The 20,248-nt window shown below is 27.1% G+C and overlaps 2 protein-coding genes across 2 annotated transcripts; both read left to right on the top strand.

Annotated features, from left to right (window-relative positions):
* Positions 1–3,004: 3,004 nt before the first annotated feature.
* LOC145847308 (dual specificity protein kinase CLK4-like) lies at positions 3,005–5,115 on the top strand. The gene is made up of 3 exons (XM_082953561.1): positions 3,005–3,090; positions 4,386–4,536; positions 4,726–5,115. Exons 1-3 carry the CDS (start codon positions 3,005–3,007, stop codon positions 5,113–5,115), a joined length of 627 nt encoding a protein of 208 aa, XP_082809687.1.
* A 12,670-nt stretch (positions 5,116–17,785) lies between these two features.
* Positions 17,786–19,896, top strand: LOC145847307 (dual specificity protein kinase CLK4-like). The gene is made up of 3 exons (XM_082953560.1): positions 17,786–17,871; positions 19,167–19,317; positions 19,507–19,896. The coding sequence occupies exons 1-3, from the start codon at positions 17,786–17,788 to the stop codon at positions 19,894–19,896; spliced, it is 627 nt and encodes a 208-aa protein (XP_082809686.1).
* Positions 19,897–20,248: the final 352 nt, after the last annotated feature.

The following is a 20,248-nucleotide window of genomic DNA, read 5'->3' as shown; positions in this document are numbered from 1 at the left end:
TACCAGCTCTGTACTTTTGATAAATAAATCAAATACCGTTACACCGACTAAGTACCATTATAATTTTAAGTTTTTATTTTTAGTTATATTTTAATAACAATTATTTAGTGCCATCTAAGCCAAGGTTTTGGTCTACAGGGTTTTTTATGTGTATCATATACAATGCTTTCTAATGTCTTATATCTAAGCATAAATTTGCTGTTAATTAGTTTGAAAGACATTAATATCCTTTTTACCTATGTTTTGAAGTACATCTACTAAGTTTAAGTTTTTTAAAGTATCTTTTTTTTCTCGGTTAACCTTAACACCTTTCATTATTTTAAAAAATCAAATCATTTCGTCTATGTAAAATGAAGGGTAAACTTGGTCTTTTAACTGTAGAAACGCCTGGGATTAATGTAGTTCAGCCTTACATTCTTTATTATACTTCTGCTTAATTAGACATTACAATCAATAATCTTAAATTTATCATTATTATAAGCAACCACGTGAATTTATTTGACATAAAAGTCCAGGCAGGTAAATTAGAATTCCTGGCATTGATGATTTAAAAATTTAGATATTCTACCACATTTTATTCATACCCATATAATTTTCATTACTGGCTGGTTCAACAAAATATAAAAACGACAACGTAAATGCTTGTGATGTTTCTAAAACTTTGCTTTGTGATATAAATACTGTTATAATGTTGATTTTAATTTTGAAATATATCTCCTTTGCTTTAGTTCTGATTTTCGATAATATATAAACTGTTAGGTTATATTTGCATCTGTTTTGCCATAATAGCTAATTAAAGCTGGATAAGTTTGTTTAATTTATAAAGTTTTAATACTTTAAATGTACAAAAAAAAGTTTTGCTGAATTTTTCTTATTATCAAAGCATTTAATCAGTTTTGTTCTTTTAAATTAGATTTAAGCAACAAAAATCTAAACTGCCTTTAATAAGTACACTTGCTCTGCTTATGCAGCTTTTGAATGGAAAACTTTCAAGTATTAAAATTCACGTAAACGTTATGTGTAAAAAAAAACAGTCTTATCTTTGTAAATATGTTTCAAATAAAAAATAATAGCAATTTACAGAAAGGTAAACTAATAAGTACTAAATGAACTTATATAAATCTAAAGTTTTTAAACTTTATATACCAGCATTGAAGTCAACAAGCAAGTGGTTGTGTGGTTCAGCGATCGCCGACCTTATGCGTGAGCAGAAGGTCGCGAGATCGAGACCGGTGGTAACCAGTTTTATTGATAAAATTTTATCAATATTTTAGGTTTAATTAGTCAGCATCTTAAATTATTCTTTAACTTTACTATGTACAAAAGTATTCCGTTTTCAAAACAATAATTCCGTAACAGAAGGTATTTACAAATATCAACGAATAGAATAAACTTAGTTCAAAAAACATAAATTGAATAGAATAGTTCTAATTTCATTAAAAACAAACACAAAGAACTAAAATATGGTTAGAAAAGTTGTTAAAAAAGTTATGCTTTGGTGTTAATTTTTCTGTGTTGACTTAAATGATTTGAAGAAACTTTCACCTTACCTCAAACCGATTTTCTAATTTCCACGCCAATGCAAAATGGGATCAAAAAAAAGCGACCTTGGAGTTTTAAGCTGATTTATTTTAAATGTGGCTACACACAAACAGATTGTGAACATTTTGAAACGACTCAAATGAAGTTTTGTTGAGGAATTTTTGATTTTATGTTATTTTTATGACTTTTTGTAAGTTTTCCAGTTTTTTTTTTCGGAAAATGAGCAATGATACCAAAAAGCTTTCTTTGAATATGTTAAGAAAAAAAATTACTGACCAACGGTAAGGGTTGCGATTAGATTAATAGTAAAACTAACTGACTGTGCAATAGTGTGTTAACAAGTGAACTGTCTTTGAAAGGTATAAAAATCATCAAAAATTGTTTAATGTTGTATTTATACACTACTTTTTGATACAGCTTCAAATTAACTCCATTGTGCTTATTCCAATAAAATATTTTGGGTTCGAGTTTCATTGATAGTTGCCAAAACATCGATTATGAAAATAATTTTGTTATGTATACTCGAAAATGTAATAGTATCCAAGTGGAATCATGGCGGAGAGGTCACCACCGGTGCCTTCCAATCCAGAGACCCGAGTTCGAGTCCGCACTGCAAAACTTTTTAACTAACAAAATTTCGTTGACTTTTTTAATCTTATTTTTTTAGTTTAACTATTTTCAATAACTAAGAATTTTTACTTTAATTAGCATCTATGTTACAGCTCCTAAAAGGTAGGTTACTTTTCTTCATTTCTATTTTTTTTGTGAACTATTTTCTTGTTTTATAGTTAGTATATATAATGCTGATACTATTTATCTTTTAAACTAATTATAATAAATAATATAACAAAGTTAATTTTATAAATATTTATTAAAAACGAATAACTGAATTAACAGCTAAGGCGGTAAAAATTGACAATAAATCAAAAGAGTATAAAAAAAAAGATCTGATAAAAGTGACACTGAAAAAGAAGGTGATCACAAGTCTGAAGTCTGAAATTAATTTATAAAAGTTATTCAGAGAAACTTGAGAAGAGCTGATTAATGTAGTACAACTGTACAGACAATAACACAATTATTGCAATTAGAAAAACGACTTGTAACACACTTGCAATGGTTGCGCACCTTTGCCTTCTTTCGCCTTTTGCATCATCATGAAGTTTATCAAAATAGTCAAAGCGCTTGACAATGTTATCAAAACGGTTTTGATTATCAGCTGCACTTTGATCAAGCGAATCAAAGCGACTTTCATACGTTTTGAGGTTACGGTCTATTTGCTGTTAAGTTCTTCCAACAGCGTGTGATCTGACTGCTGATTTCTTATGACCCTGCTTAATGTGGAGTTTACGCGATTGAAATCGAGCATAAGCAAGTTGTAATTACTGGTGTGGGTTCTTTTTGAAGGTGACTTCCGAGAAATCTCGAACCAGGTGGATCATAACCACGTGTAGGACCAAAAACGATGGAAGTACTATTTTTTCTAGAAGCAGTTAAATCAGTACTAGCCAAGTACTTTGTAGGAGCGATATTTGTCGTAGAAGGTGCTTGGTTGGTCTTATAAGGTCTCTATTTGTATTTTATTAAAAAACGTGCTTTAAGCAGTTTTAATTAATCTCGTTTGTAATTTAACTTAAATTTCAAGTATATTTTGTGATACTCGATTATGGGGTAACTCATAGTTCGTTTAACTTGAGGTCTAAATGAAACTTTATATTTATAATGAACAGTATAATTTTATTAAAAAACGTGCTTTAAGCAGTTTTAATTAATATCGTTTGTAATTTAACTTAAATTTCAAGTATATTTTGTGATACTCGATTATGGGGTAACTCATAGTTCGTTTAACTTGAGGTCTAAATGAAACTTTATATTTATAATGAACAGTATAATTTTATTAAAAAACGTGCTTTAAGCAGTTTTAATTAATATCGTTTGTAATTTAACTTAAATTTTAAGTATATTTTGTGATACTCGATTATGGGGTAACTCATAGTTCGTTTAATTTGAGGTCTAAATGAAACTTTATATTTGTAATGAATAGTATATTTTTATTAAAAAACGTGCTTTAAGCAGTTTGATTTAATCTCGTTTGTAATTTAATTTAAATTTCAAGTATATTTTGTGATACTCGGTTATGGGGTAACTCATAGTTCGTTTAACTTGAGGTCTAAATGAAACTTTATATTTTTAATGAATAATATATTTTTATTAAAAAACGTGCTTTAAGCAGTTTTAATTAATATCGTTTGTCATTTAACTTAAATTTCAAGTATATTTTGTGATACTCAATTATGGGGTAACTCATAGTTCGTTTAACTTGAGGTCTAAATGAAACTTTATATTTTTAATGAATAATATATTTTTATTAAAAAACGTGCTTTAAGCAGTTTTAATTAATATCGTTTGTCATTTAACTTAAATTTCAAGTATATTTTGTGATACTCAATTATGGGGTAACTCATAGTTCGTTTAATTTAAGGTCTAATTTAAACTTTATATTTATAATGAACAGTATAATTTTATTAAAAAACGTGCTTTAAGCAGTTTTAATTAATATCGTTTGTAATTTAACTTAAATTTCAAGTATATTTTGTGATACTCGATTATGGGGTAACTCATAGTTCGTTTAACTTGAGGTCTAAATGAACAGTATAATTTTATTAAAAAACGTGCTTTAAGCAGTTTTAATTAATATCGTTTGTAATTTAACTCAAATTTCAATGCCATTATACGTCTTACTAAAGAAATATTTGTTATTCTATTTTAAACTATACAGATATTTATTAATATTCAAATGTTAATGATTAAATAATATGTAGTTTATTTACATTTTTGTTAAACAGGTATTACTACCACCAGTGGAAAAATGATTTTTACATGAAGCCTGACATCAAATTGTGCGACCTTGGCTCTGTGTACTGGGAGGAAGAATTCAACTTTGACGTCATAACAACACTTCAGTACCGCGCTCCTGACGTCATAATGGGCCACAAGGTTGTTTAAGTAGATTACTCAGTAAGTAAACTACTTTACTTAAACAAGCAACTTATTATAAATAAATATCTTTAAAAGAGTAAGCCATTATCTTCAAAAGAAGTGTAATCTTATAAACAAAGTACTTGTATGTTTTGCCTCGTAATTAAACTAGGATTTATAAACTTAACATTAGTATTATTTCAACAGATCGGGTATCCATGCGATGTTTGGTCGATCGGCTGCACTTTGTTCGAACTTTTTACAGGAAAATTACTTTTCAAGGTGGATACTGTTCAGGAACTTTTCAGGATGATCCACTTGATGATTGGTCCATTTACTCAACATGAAATCAAGAGGATAAACTTGAAATTGACCGAAGATGATAAAAAGAAGAAGGTTGGTCAAAAGTTGTCAAAGGATGAAAATGAAATAGATTTTTTGAAAGAGCCAGAGTTTGTATACATAAAAGGCGAAGTTAAGAAGATAGAGTCTTATTTTGATAAGAACGACGCTGGAGAAAAGGATTTGTTTGAATTGATTGTTCGCATGCTAAATCCAGATCCAGTAACAAGAGTGAAACTGGAAGAACTTATCTAAACAATTATTAGTTATTTTATCTGATCTAAATTTTTAAAGCTGTTAAAAAAGTAGAATGTTTAGATTTTTAATTACTTTAAAAATAACCTCAATAAAAATAGTAATTCATTTGCTTTTTTTTTTTTCAATATCTTAACACTACTATTTATTTTGCACTTTGACTTCCTAAAATTTTTATCATTTACTTATATATAAAACCTTGATATAATAATAATAAGAACAATAAAGTGAGTTGTAATATTTTACGGTAAATTTCAATTTTCAACTAATAAAACAGATGGTTTGTAGTAACTAATTAAGACTTTTGAAAATGTCATAATTTTTGCTGATATTGTAATAAAGTTCAAGTTATTCAAAAATTAATTGAAGGGTCTGAACTGACAAACAGTAAAATATCCTAGTTATTTCCTTTTTATGATACTTGTCAAAATGGATTGAAACATAAATTGTCTATTTAAAAAAAACTTTTTATAAAAATATTGTTAACTTAACAGAATGTTAAAAATAAAGTTAAACTTATTTTATAAATAAATAATTTTTAACAGCTAATAGCATTATAATATTGTTAATCTATCTCAATAAACTATCTTTAATAAAAAACAACTCTATAACAAACTAAAAAAATTAACTCAGTAGTTTGTTTATATTACGAGAATAAATGTCAAAACTTAAGTTATAAGAAATTGCATCATCATACCCCATACATACTATTAGTGAACCTGATAAACAAACGTCAACTCACATAAAGGTTTTCAAAAGAGTTTAGTTCAAAACACGTCATCATAAGTCCGAATTCACAGCATTATTGAATTAGTATAATGTCATATTAGTCAGAAACATGATAAAAAATATACTTTTCAATAGTTATCATTTATTTTTTCATTTGCTTTTAATATGAAAAGGTTCATTGTATTGATAGCTTTTAAAGCTTATCAGTTTATAAAACACCTTTTGCTAACATGTTTTATTATTCACTAAAAAATAAATAATAAGTTTATTATGTTATATTATCATATAATAATAAATATTTTGAACTAAGTTTAGTAATGTTTTATAATTTGAATGAAGTAATACAAAATCTCGTATTACTTCAGATTCTGTGCCGTAATAATTTTTTCCGAAAACTTTATGACCGCTGTTAAATTGTTTATTTCTTGCGTATTTTTCATTAACATCAATTCTTAAATGTTTTATCTAAATTTACGAAATGAAACAATATTAGACAATTTATTAATACTGTTCAACAAAAATATGAATTATATGTATAATGTAATAGCTAGCGTACAAAAGTTTTAAAGCTTAGCAGTGCACTAGTTTTATATTCACAACACCCAATAAAGTAGAAGACTTGCTCTAAAGAATTTTTATTTAAGATATTCTAGTTCAAAAAAAGCAAACATAAAAAGCTGTAGATTTATAATTTCATATTGGTAGAGTTTACTTTAAGGTCAGTGTTCAAAATTAGTTGTAATTAGATACGTACTAGATACGTACTTAAGCGAAAACCTACTGTACTTGTTTAACTTTTAAAAAAGTTTTATATTATTGCTTTGAGTACAAATTACTCAAATCGGTAAATCATGTAAGATACAAAACACTTGTATTTAAAACACGCATTCTGCTGTAGCACCTGTCAAACCAAACTGTACACAATAAAGGTAATATAACTGCCCAGAAAAATATAATCCTACTAAGTTTACTTAAATTATTAAAAATACTTAAAAATAAAATTTATTGCTATATTAAATAAAGTAAATTTCGATTGTTTCATACTTGAAATTATTTTATAGCTACATAAAAGTTTTTTAAAAATCTAAGGTAGAGGTTGGCAGCCCTTTATAAATAAGTTTAAAGTCTTCACAAATATACTTCAAAGTCTTCACAAATATACTTAATGTTATTTCATTTCAATTTTTTTGTAGTTTTTCTCAATGTTAATTTCAAGAAAGGCCTAATCATTTAAAGTCGATAGGGCTGATTTCTAGACATTTTGTAGACAAAGTGGTAAAGACTTATTTTGTCACTTTAAAACTGAAAATTAATTGATGATAAAATTAAAATTTTAACAACTGTTTGTCAATACAAACAATCAATATAATATTTAATTTTCGTTCGACTTGTTTATATGTACTTCGCACTACAACATATTTTTCTAATTGATTTTTTTTTATTCAATCATGCATCACATTGTATTAGACAACATTTTAACAGTTGCTGTATTTGAAACCTCCTATCGAATAGGTGCAGGTCTCGAGGCAAAACTTCCAGCTTTCCTAGTGTCAGGTCTGCTATGATGACAACATTATTCGGTTTAACTGTCAATACTAGACCTGTTTAAATAAATATAATAAGTATATGTGTTTCAGCTTTAAAATAAAAAAAATATTTGTATTTATTATTCATAGTACGAAAAAAACGTATTGTACTTTTTTACTACTATTATTATATACACAGTAACCGTAAAGTTGATTAAAAAATTTAAGTTATTATAATAACAACATTCACTAATTCTAAAACACAGAAAACTATAACAAAAGTTCAAAATAATTTTATAAAAATATAACTTTAAAGCTACTTATACTATTAACTTAAAACTATAACGAGGTAAAATCCATATTAGCTTGAACATTATCTAAAACTTTAGCTGAACAAGTAATAATAATCGCTGAAAGTTTACATTAGCGTTTATTGTTACCTGTATGAACCATATGCTTTCCATTGATAAATTTAACATGGTTACCAACATTAAATTGTTTCCTGACCTCGTTGCGCTTTTAATTCCAGAGACTCCTCGGACAAAAATAAATCTTATTTCAGCTTTCAACTAGTTAGCTTAGTTTACAATTACTATATATAAAACTTATTTTTTGATAAAGTTAATAAACTTATAATTTTCTCTTAACTTATGAAAGTTTGACGAAATATACTTTATTTTAATATTTTATTGAGTTTACAAGCTAATGTTGGCTAACCTTAAACTCTAGGTGACTTGGCAGCATTGTGACGTCAATTTTAGTTATTTTTCAAGTCAAACCAGACAATTCTCCTTTACCAACTCTCACCAAGTCTCCTGGGCAAGTAGATCAACTTCGTCAACTGGCTGTGACACTTTATTTAAAACGGATAAATGGTTTTTAAAATAAAATTTGTTTTCATTTTTTATTTACAGTTTTGTTTAACGAAATTGTGTACACTATAGAGTTTAAAAATAATTGGAAAACAAACAGATAGTTAAAGATGGTTTTGATAAATTAGCATTAAAACTTTATTTATATAGCATTCGACAGCGTTAGTTTTTGAGTTGATTCAAACTTAAAAGTTTAAAATCCTTCTAAGACTATAAACCACAATTAATTTATGTTTTTATTAAAGTTAATTTAATAATTTAGGGTTAAGTACGGGTGTTGAAGTAGCTGATTTTCGGTCTGTTTGCTGTTATCAGCAGTTAAATTAATAAACGTATTAGCAAAAGAATGTTAGTCTTTATTATCATTCAATATATGTATATAGAGCTATCAAAACTAACTTCTTATATAGCTAGAAATCATTGAAATAATATTAACTCTATTAGATTAAAAAGTTATTCTTAAATGTAAAGCAAAAGGGTATTCTTACATACTTTATACAACTTTAATACGTAATTAAAGGTAGAATAATCTGTTTATTAAGTATATATTTTGAAGTTTATAAAAATTTAAGCTAAGTTGTAAAAATGACGCAAAATATGTATAAAAAAGTTTTAATATTTATTATTGATTGAAGTTTATAAAGTAGCTTTGAAAATAGACAGGTTATAAATCAAAAAAATCGCTTACAACAAATATAATTTATAGATATGTATATTTTAGATACTTATAACAATAGGAAATATATTTAGAAAATCTTAAGTCTATGATCAGTAAAAAGTAAGTCAACCGTTTTACTATTATAAATGTTTTTATATGCATCCTTTTTTTAAACTGTTTGGTGTTTTTTTAAGCAGGATTTGGTGCTCGACATGGTGGTAAAATTTATTTAAAAGTAAAACAAGGTTTTAAAAAAACATAGACAAAAGTTTAAAAACAGGTTAACGTTTTTTTACTTTGCTTAACAGCATTGTTAGTGTTTTGATACGTCCCATTAAAGTTTGTAAAGTTAAGCTAAACATTGGTGTTTGTATAAGTGTGTATTCTCATACTTATTGCAACTAAATGTTCTCTTTAATTCTAGAGTTAAGCATTAATTTATAAATAAGTACTACACTAATCAATAAGTTTTATCAACTAGATTTCAGTAGCTTTCAATGTAAATGTTAGCTGTTAGCTTAAAGTGTTAGATTATTGGTCATTTTTATCACTATGTTTTAAATGAAAAACATAAAAAAGTTTTAGTATAAAAAAAAGTTAAATCTTTACTTTAGTGAAACTTGACAAATAATACTGAAATAATTATGATAAAGTGAAACACCTTTTACAAGTTTGACAAAACTTAAAATTTAAATTCAAAGCTTTGAAGTTTTTAAGTTCTATTTTGCTTATTTTTCATCCTTTTTATAAAGTGTTTGGTGTTTTTTGAAGCAGAATTCGGCGCTCGACATGATGGTAAATTTTTTTTTTGAAAAAACCAAGGTTTAAAAAAAGTATAGCTAAAAGTTTAAAATTAGCTTAAAATTATCAAAGCGAGAGAAGAGAGAACTCGTGAATGTCACCAAGTGAATTTTTTGCACAAGATTTATTTGTTACGTAATTATACAAAAATTCTGTTTGCAGAAATTTTTTAAGAAATTGCAATTCATTTTAGGAAAGTTTTCATAGGAGTGGTAGGTCATCAAATTTTTACTTAAACTTTCTTTACATAAGTATTTTTAGAGTTTTCCTTTTATAAGTTTTTGTAAGTTATAAAAGGTACTTTAAGTACAAGCACATACAATTCAAAACCAATCACTTAGTATAAATCACTTAGTATGAAAAAAATCAAAGTTGTCTTTAAAAGTTGAAACTTGAACTGTTTATGGTTGAAAAAAAAGAACACAAAACAAATCTACATCATCTGCATGTTGCCAAAGTGATTTAAATCAACAGACTTCTACTTTATAGTGATGATCTTGTGTTTAATTATCTTTTTGTTTACAACTTCAAAGAAAAGTCTTTACCTGTATGTTGAAAAACTGTCTTAAATCAGCAGATTTCTACTTTATAGTAACAATCTTGTGTTTTACTTTCTTTTTGTTGACAACTTCACAGAAAAGTCTTTACCTGTATGTTAAAAAATTGTCTTAAATCAACAGACTTCTACTTTATGGTGATAATCATGTTCAATTCTGTTTGCAGAAATATTTATGAAATTGCATTCATTAGTAAAATGTTGTGTTACTGGTAGCAGCTCTTGTCATTTTTTACTTTACTTTCATAAATCATTTTAGAGTTTACCTTTTTGTAAGTAATAAAAGGTACTAAAAGCAGACACATAAAATAAATTACTTGGTTTGAAAAAAATATTAGCATTGTCTTTAACAGTTGAAATTTAAACTGTTTATGCTAGAAAAGAAATGTAAATAATGTCTGTATGTTTTGAAAGTATCTTGAATCAACAGTATTCTACTCTGATCATATGATTAATTATCTAATATTTTATGATTTCAGAGGAAAGTTTTTTCTTTATGTTGAAAAAGTATCTCAAACCAACAGTCTCCTACTCTTACCATATGATTAATTATCTTTTTTTTTTTTCATGATTTCAGAGAAAATTCTTTACCTTTATGGTGAAAAAGTGTCTCAAATCAGCAGTCTGCTACATGAGTTATCATGTGTTTCTATTTAATCATAGTTGCACTGAAAAGTTTTTATTAAGCACAAACAAATTGGACATTTCTATTTCTACAGCAGTCATCTATATCAACCCTTGTAGCCACTAACCTTCTTGTGGCAATTTGAATATCAGGTCTGTTCTTGGTTTACTGCTCTTACTGAGGTAAGTGCTTTATATGTTATACAAAATAGTTAATGTTAAGATAATAAATTTCATATAAGATTATTTTTCAGGGCTGCCAAAACTTATTTTTTTAGTAGTGCTTTCTCAATTTTAAATACTTGAAAATTAATTGTTTCATTAAATATTGTCATTTTTTTGTAAATATAGAATATCATTAGTGTAAATTAGTGCTCAAACTCAATTGATATCAAGTAAAGTACATTAACAGCTTTTGCTGCTTCTAATTTTATTCAAATTAAGCTGAAATTTGGTTAAAAGAGTACAGTTTTCGAATTGAAGAGTGGCAGCCCTGGTATTCATAAATGCTAGTCATAAAATTATGAATTAATTACAATGAAAATTTTAGATTATAAAATATCCTATAGAGTTTCTAAAGTGTGCAAAATTAACTAAAAGCTGTTACTATTAAACTTCATTAGCTTTTCTATATGTCAAAACTTATGTGTTATGAATCTCTGTAATAAGATTACAATGTAAAATGTTCAATTACAATTTTAGAGCTAAAAATCAAGCTGTTCTTTTGTTTGTTGTAACTCTGAATGCTACAAGCTTTAAAATTAAGCAGTTAATTTTAAATCTTTGCACACTTTTAGAGACACATTGTTATTAACGGTTAAAGTAAATGTTTTATTATTATGTTTTTATCCACTAAGCAATTAAAACTATAGTGTAAAATGTTTGTGTATAAGTGATATACTTTATTACATGTGAACATGTAGGAACACAAGCAACATTAAGGCAGCTTGATCAACTGACTTATGTTGAGTGTTTTTGTATGTTCATATTACTAATTTAGATAAGAGTCTGGTTTGTTTCAGTCACTTTTAGTGTTTATAGTTAACAGTAAAATTCAAAGTTTAAGTGTATTATTACTTTGATTACCATTTAGTGGTTATTATAGTTGATGGAGTTATGATAAGTTAAATGTAACTAGCTGACAAAAACCAGACCTTTATCTGACTATGTATGATCTTTATAAAAAGGCTATGTTGTACTGATGTGTTAAACTTAATTTTTGGAGTATTAATAGTACTCAAAAATAGTCTTTGTTTGGAATTTTAATAGTGATATTATAAAACAAGTATTTGTTTAATCTTCAGCTTGATACTATGTGTAGCATTAAATCAAATATTATTTTGTTGGTTTCATTATACAAATGCTGTTTGATGATGTAGAACAAAAACTTATGATATACTATTAGACAGTGTCACCATAGAAATTCTTATCAAAGAGTATTTGAACATTTAGTAATAGTTAGTCTTTGAAAAAATATACAAGCATGTCTATGTCTCTGAACTGTTCAAAACATAACAAGAAATGATTAACCACTGTTTTTCCTGATAAATATTTTAGAATTATGTAGCATAGTGTAATAATTGATAATGCTAATATAACTAAATTAGATAAGAGTCTGGTTGTTTGTTACTTGTAGTGTTTATGAAGTGTATTTAAAAGCTAGCAAATCTTTGATAACCATTTAATGTTTTATAGAGTTATTATAAGCAACTGTTACTAGCTGACAAAAGCCAGACTCTTATCTGACTAGATCAAGTATGATTTGCAGTGGCTTTATAGAATGACATGTGAAAATGGCTTTTTTTTTTTGAATATTTGTTGTAAATCAGCCTAATAAGAACAGTAAGCATTTATTTTATTAAAGTTTTCGATTGATATTGTGTTAACATAACATCAAATCAAAATGTTTAAGTTAGCAGTACTCAAATTTAAGTTATAAGTTTTGGATACTGTTATTAGACTGTGTCACAACAAACATTCCAAAAAGAAAAGACTATTTAACATGTCTCACACGAATTTTATGGTTATAGGTATTTATTATTACAATGATAACACCTTCGAAAAATTAATAATATTCCAAATTAAGATTAATCCTACTACAACCACCTAAAAAGACATTCATTTTTTAGTTAACAACTATATGGTAGTAAGTTAGGGTTATGTTTAAGGAGTACGCTATAAGGTAGTCACTTAATTTTTAAGCCAAGCCGCACAAGTTTTTTTCAAAATGGGGATTTCCCCAAATCAAAACTTTTTTGGAAAATTTTTGGGTAGATTATTTAAAAAATCATTTTTTAGTCATTTCGCCGGCTCCGCCGGCGAAAAATTTTTCACTTTTACTCCCAACCATTTTTTCTTGAAAACCTAATTACGCTTGGAGCCCAGTTAGTAAGCCTGACAGCCAAACCAGATAAAAGTGTGGTACTGAGCTCTAAGAAGTAGTTCGGTTTTGAGTTAAAGTGGTAGCGGACAGCTTTCGTTATTTGTGCATAAGTCCCTTCCGCTGCGAGCTGCTCCTATCGGAGCAGCTCTTGCTCCCGGGACTTTTGCACAAATAACGAAAGCCGTCCTTTAGGCCGCGTCCTTATGCTGGTCGGCACCTAATTAGTTTTTTGTTTGATGTACGAGTAGTTACGCACAATTTTTTGGTATGTTATTTTTCTTTTAAACTCAATATTAACATATATAAATTACAAGTAAAGTTTTATGTTTTATAGTATGTATCTTTGGTGTCGTACTACAAACGCTACAGATTTGTAGTAGACAGCCTGGTATTATTCTATAATAAACACTTCAACTTACTTTGTAATTTTATTTATCAGGATCATTTTATTGTCGTCATTTAACTAATTACATTGTTACACAGTATTAAATACCTAGTATGTATTAAATATGTTTGTTTGTGTATAAAGGTCAATTGAAAGTTAGTTATGGCAAGTTTGTAATACATCAAAGCTAATCATTTGTTTAGTTGTTATGGCATTTATAATTATCTACTAAAACTTATATGTTAAGTAACATTCTGTAGTAGGTACATTGAATTAATTTATATTACATTTAACATTTGGTATATGTCTATTTCAAGTTGGACCACTGTTTTCATTATATTTATTATTACTTTGTTGATCAGCAGGTCTGATAACATCTTTTGTTGGTTACTTGATAAACTATACAAAGTAAGTGAGTACATTAACTTCTCGTTTTAATTAGTATCGTTGTCACTCCACAACAACTTAAATTTTGGAAAATCTACGCTAAAGTTTTCCATTTACACAAGTAAGTATTTACGTCTTAACTTGTATAAAACAGTTTAGGCATTTTTTAAATTAGACTCTAATAAATCAGACTGTTTTTGTCCACGATTTTTCAAGTAATTATGTGATATTTTTCATTTTTACCTTTTTACTATTATTACGTCATCACTTTGTAGTCTTATACAGTTTAAACTTAGTTTAGCATAAATTTCACTTACACTTTAGTTGTATGTGTATGGTATGTTTTATAAATTATTTAATTGCTCTATATTTTTAAGTTGAATAAAGCAACTTATATAGTAATGAATAACACTAACTATATGTCCATGTATTGGATAATGTGCATCTTAATTAAACTAACAGATACAAATATATATGGCAATTAGCTCTTAAATATTTTACTGCTGTATATAAATGAATCTAATTTTTATATGATTTACATGATCGTTTCTAGTTTTATATCACAAACAACATATGTATTTAGCTATAAATTTAAAACATTAAACTGTTTCTTTTAAGTAATAATTACAGTTCAAATAAAATTCCATTTAGAGCCTTTATGAGTTTAAAGGTCTCTATTAGATTTAACCATTATATGTAACTTTATTTACCACCGTATGTGTTAAAATAAATAAACAATGGTAGGTACCAGCTCTGTACTTTTGATAAATAAATCAAATACCGTTACACCGACTAAGTACCATTATAATTTTAAGTTTTTATTTTTAGTTATATTTTAATAACAATTATTTAGTGCCATCTAAGCCAAGGTTTTGGTCTACAGGGTTTTTTATGTGTATCATATACAATGCTTTCTAATGTCTTATATCTAAGCATAAATTTGCTGTTAATTAGTTTGAAAGACATTAATATCCTTTTTACCTATGTTTTGAAGTACATCTACTAAGTTTAAGTTTTTTAAAGTATCTTTTTTTTCTCGGTTAACCTTAACACCTTTCATTATTTTAAAAAATCAAATCATTTCGTCTATGTAAAATGAAGGGTAAACTTGGTCTTTTAACTGTAGAAACGCCTGGGATTAATGTAGTTCAGCCTTACATTCTTTATTATACTTCTGCTTAATTAGACATTACAATCAATAATCTTAAATTTATCATTATTATAAGCAACCACGTGAATTTATTTGACATAAAAGTCCAGGCAGGTAAATTAGAATTCCTGGCATTGATGATTTAAAAATTTAGATATTCTACCACATTTTATTCATACCCATATAATTTTCATTACTGGCTGGTTCAACAAAATATAAAAACGACAACGTAAATGCTTGTGATGTTTCTAAAACTTTGCTTTGTGATATAAATACTGTTATAATGTTGATTTTAATTTTGAAATATATCTCCTTTGCTTTAGTTCTGATTTTCGATAATATATAAACTGTTAGGTTATATTTGCATCTGTTTTGCCATAATAGCTAATTAAAGCTGGATAAGTTTGTTTAATTTATAAAGTTTTAATACTTTAAATGTACAAAAAAAAGTTTTGCTGAATTTTTCTTATTATCAAAGCATTTAATCAGTTTTGTTCTTTTAAATTAGATTTAAGCAACAAAAATCTAAACTGCCTTTAATAAGTACACTTGCTCTGCTTATGCAGCTTTTGAATGGAAAACTTTCAAGTATTAAAATTCACGTAAACGTTATGTGTAAAAAAAAACAGTCTTATCTTTGTAAATATGTTTCAAATAAAAAATAATAGCAATTTACAGAAAGGTAAACTAATAAGTACTAAATGAACTTATATAAATCTAAAGTTTTTAAACTTTATATACCAGCATTGAAGTCAACAAGCAAGTGGTTGTGTGGTTCAGCGATCGCCGACCTTATGCGTGAGCAGAAGGTCGCGAGATCGAGACCGGTGGTAACCAGTTTTATTGATAAAATTTTATCAATATTTTAGGTTTAATTAGTCAGCATCTTAAATTATTCTTTAACTTTACTATGTACAAAAGTATTCCGTTTTCAAAACAATAATTCCGTAACAGAAGGTATTTACAAATATCAACGAATAGAATAAACTTAGTTCAAAAAACATAAATTGAATAGAATAGTTCTAATTTCATTAAAAACAAACACAAAGAACTAAAATATGGTTAGAAAAGTTGTTAAAAAAGTTATGCTTTGGTGTTAATTTTTCTGTGTTGACTTAAATGATTTGAAGAAACTTTCACCTTACCTCAAACCGATTTTCTAATTTCCACGCCAATGCAAAATGGGATCAAAAAAAAGCGACCTTGGAGTTTTAAGCTGATTTATTTTAAATGTGGCTACACACAAACAGATTGTGAACATTTTGAAACGACTCAAATGAAGTTTTGTTGAGGAATTTTTGATTTTATGTTATTTTTATGACTTTTTGTAAGTTTTCCAGTTTTTTTTTTCGGAAAATGAGCAATGATACCAAAAAGCTTTCTTTGAATATGTTAAGAAAAAAAATTACTGACCAACGGTAAGGGTTGCGATTAGATTAATAGTAAAACTAACTGACTGTGCAATAGTGTGTTAACAAGTGAACTGTCTTTGAAAGGTATAAAAATCATCAAAAATTGTTTAATGTTGTATTTATACACTACTTTTTGATACAGCTTCAAATTAACTCCATTGTGCTTATTCCAATAAAATATTTTGGGTTCGAGTTTCATTGATAGTTGCCAAAACATCGATTATGAAAATAATTTTGTTATGTATACTCGAAAATGTAATAGTATCCAAGTGGAATCATGGCGGAGAGGTCACCACCGGTGCCTTCCAATCCAGAGACCCGAGTTCGAGTCCGCACTGCAAAACTTTTTAACTAACAAAATTTCGTTGACTTTTTTAATCTTATTTTTTTAGTTTAACTATTTTCAATAACTAAGAATTTTTACTTTAATTAGCATCTATGTTACAGCTCCTAAAAGGTAGGTTACTTTTCTTCATTTCTATTTTTTTTGTGAACTATTTTCTTGTTTTATAGTTAGTATATATAATGCTGATACTATTTATCTTTTAAACTAATTATAATAAATAATATAACAAAGTTAATTTTATAAATATTTATTAAAAACGAATAACTGAATTAACAGCTAAGGCGGTAAAAATTGACAATAAATCAAAAGAGTATAAAAAAAAAGATCTGATAAAAGTGACACTGAAAAAGAAGGTGATCACAAGTCTGAAGTCTGAAATTAATTTATAAAAGTTATTCAGAGAAACTTGAGAAGAGCTGATTAATGTAGTACAACTGTACAGACAATAACACAATTATTGCAATTAGAAAAACGACTTGTAACACACTTGCAATGGTTGCGCACCTTTGCCTTCTTTCGCCTTTTGCATCATCATGAAGTTTATCAAAATAGTCAAAGCGCTTGACAATGTTATCAAAACGGTTTTGATTATCAGCTGCACTTTGATCAAGCGAATCAAAGCGACTTTCATACGTTTTGAGGTTACGGTCTATTTGCTGTTAAGTTCTTCCAACAGCGTGTGATCTGACTGCTGATTTCTTATGACCCTGCTTAATGTGGAGTTTACGCGATTGAAATCGAGCATAAGCAAGTTGTAATTACTGGTGTGGGTTCTTTTTGAAGGTGACTTCCGAGAAATCTCGAACCAGGTGGATCATAACCACGTGTAGGACCAAAAACGATGGAAGTACTATTTTTTCTAGAAGCAGTTAAATCAGTACTAGCCAAGTACTTTGTAGGAGCGATATTTGTCGTAGAAGGTGCTTGGTTGGTCTTATAAGGTCTCTATTTGTATTTTATTAAAAAACGTGCTTTAAGCAGTTTTAATTAATCTCGTTTGTAATTTAACTTAAATTTCAAGTATATTTTGTGATACTCGATTATGGGGTAACTCATAGTTCGTTTAACTTGAGGTCTAAATGAAACTTTATATTTATAATGAACAGTATAATTTTATTAAAAAACGTGCTTTAAGCAGTTTTAATTAATATCGTTTGTAATTTAACTTAAATTTCAAGTATATTTTGTGATACTCGATTATGGGGTAACTCATAGTTCGTTTAACTTGAGGTCTAAATGAAACTTTATATTTATAATGAACAGTATAATTTTATTAAAAAACGTGCTTTAAGCAGTTTTAATTAATATCGTTTGTAATTTAACTTAAATTTTAAGTATATTTTGTGATACTCGATTATGGGGTAACTCATAGTTCGTTTAATTTGAGGTCTAAATGAAACTTTATATTTGTAATGAATAGTATATTTTTATTAAAAAACGTGCTTTAAGCAGTTTGATTTAATCTCGTTTGTAATTTAATTTAAATTTCAAGTATATTTTGTGATACTCGGTTATGGGGTAACTCATAGTTCGTTTAACTTGAGGTCTAAATGAAACTTTATATTTTTAATGAATAATATATTTTTATTAAAAAACGTGCTTTAAGCAGTTTTAATTAATATCGTTTGTCATTTAACTTAAATTTCAAGTATATTTTGTGATACTCAATTATGGGGTAACTCATAGTTCGTTTAACTTGAGGTCTAAATGAAACTTTATATTTTTAATGAATAATATATTTTTATTAAAAAACGTGCTTTAAGCAGTTTTAATTAATATCGTTTGTCATTTAACTTAAATTTCAAGTATATTTTGTGATACTCAATTATGGGGTAACTCATAGTTCGTTTAATTTAAGGTCTAATTTAAACTTTATATTTATAATGAACAGTATAATTTTATTAAAAAACGTGCTTTAAGCAGTTTTAATTAATATCGTTTGTAATTTAACTTAAATTTCAAGTATATTTTGTGATACTCGATTATGGGGTAACTCATAGTTCGTTTAACTTGAGGTCTAAATGAACAGTATAATTTTATTAAAAAACGTGCTTTAAGCAGTTTTAATTAATATCGTTTGTAATTTAACTCAAATTTCAATGCCATTATACGTCTTACTAAAGAAATATTTGTTATTCTATTTTAAACTATACAGATATTTATTAATATTCAAATGTTAATGATTAAATAATATGTAGTTTATTTACATTTTTGTTAAACAGGTATTACTACCACCAGTGGAAAAATGATTTTTACATGAAGCCTGACATCAAATTGTGCGACCTTGGCTCTGTGTACTGGGAGGAAGAATTCAACTTTGACGTCATAACAACACTTCAGTACCGCGCTCCTGACGTCATAATGGGCCACAAGGTTGTTTAAGTAGATTACTCAGTAAGTAAACTACTTTACTTAAACAAGCAACTTATTATAAATAAATATCTTTAAAAGAGTAAGCCATTATCTTCAAAAGAAGTGTAATCTTATAAACAAAGTACTTGTATGTTTTGCCTCGTAATTAAACTAGGATTTATAAACTTAACATTAGTATTATTTCAACAGATCGGGTATCCATGCGATGTTTGGTCGATCGGCTGCACTTTGTTCGAACTTTTTACAGGAAAATTACTTTTCAAGGTGGATACTGTTCAGGAACTTTTCAGGATGATCCACTTGATGATTGGTCCATTTACTCAACATGAAATCAAGAGGATAAACTTGAAATTGACCGAAGATGATAAAAAGAAGAAGGTTGGTCAAAAGTTGTCAAAGGATGAAAATGAAATAGATTTTTTGAAAGAGCCAGAGTTTGTATACATAAAAGGCGAAGTTAAGAAGATAGAGTCTTATTTTGATAAGAACGACGCTGGAGAAAAGGATTTGTTTGAATTGATTGTTCGCATGCTAAATCCAGATCCAGTAACAAGAGTGAAACTGGAAGAACTTATCTAAACAATTATTAGTTATTTTATCTGATCTAAATTTTTAAAGCTGTTAAAAAAGTAGAATGTTTAGATTTTTAATTACTTTAAAAATAACCTCAATAAAAATAGTAATTCATTTGCTTTTTTTTTTTTCAATATCTTAACACTACTATTTATTTTGCACTTTGACTTCCTAAAATTTTTATCATTTACTTATATATAAAACCTTGATATAATAATAATAAGAACAATAAAGTGAGTTGTAATATTTTACGGTAAATTTCAATTTTCAACTAATAAAACAGATGGTTTGTAGTAACTAATTAAGACTTTTGAAAATGTCATAATTTTTGCTGATATTGTAATAAAGTTCAAGTTAT

Source organism: Thalia democratica, unplaced genomic scaffold, assembly GCF_965202585.1.
Source record: "Thalia democratica unplaced genomic scaffold, ktThaDemo2.hap1.1 HAP1_SCAFFOLD_877, whole genome shotgun sequence".
Lineage (NCBI taxonomy): Eukaryota > Metazoa > Chordata > Thaliacea > Salpida > Salpidae > Thalia > Thalia democratica.
Note: the sequence above shows the minus strand (reverse complement) of the source record. Positions and strands in the feature narration are given on the sequence as shown.

Bases quoted from the DNA above. Each gene is read 5' to 3' on its own strand.
- LOC145847307 (XM_082953560.1), top strand. From the start codon at position 17,786: ATGGAAGTACTATTTTTTCTAGAAGCAGTTAAATCAGTACTAGCCAAG. The intron at 17,872-19,166 runs GTTGGTCTTATA...TTTGTTAAACAG, and splicing joins TTTGTCGTAGAAGGTGCTTG to GTATTACTACCACCAGTGGA. The intron at 19,318-19,506 runs GTTGTTTAAGTA...TTATTTCAACAG, and splicing joins ACGTCATAATGGGCCACAAG to ATCGGGTATCCATGCGATGT.
- LOC145847308 (XM_082953561.1), top strand. From the start codon at position 3,005: ATGGAAGTACTATTTTTTCTAGAAGCAGTTAAATCAGTACTAGCCAAG. The intron at 3,091-4,385 runs GTTGGTCTTATA...TTTGTTAAACAG, and splicing joins TTTGTCGTAGAAGGTGCTTG to GTATTACTACCACCAGTGGA. The intron at 4,537-4,725 runs GTTGTTTAAGTA...TTATTTCAACAG, and splicing joins ACGTCATAATGGGCCACAAG to ATCGGGTATCCATGCGATGT.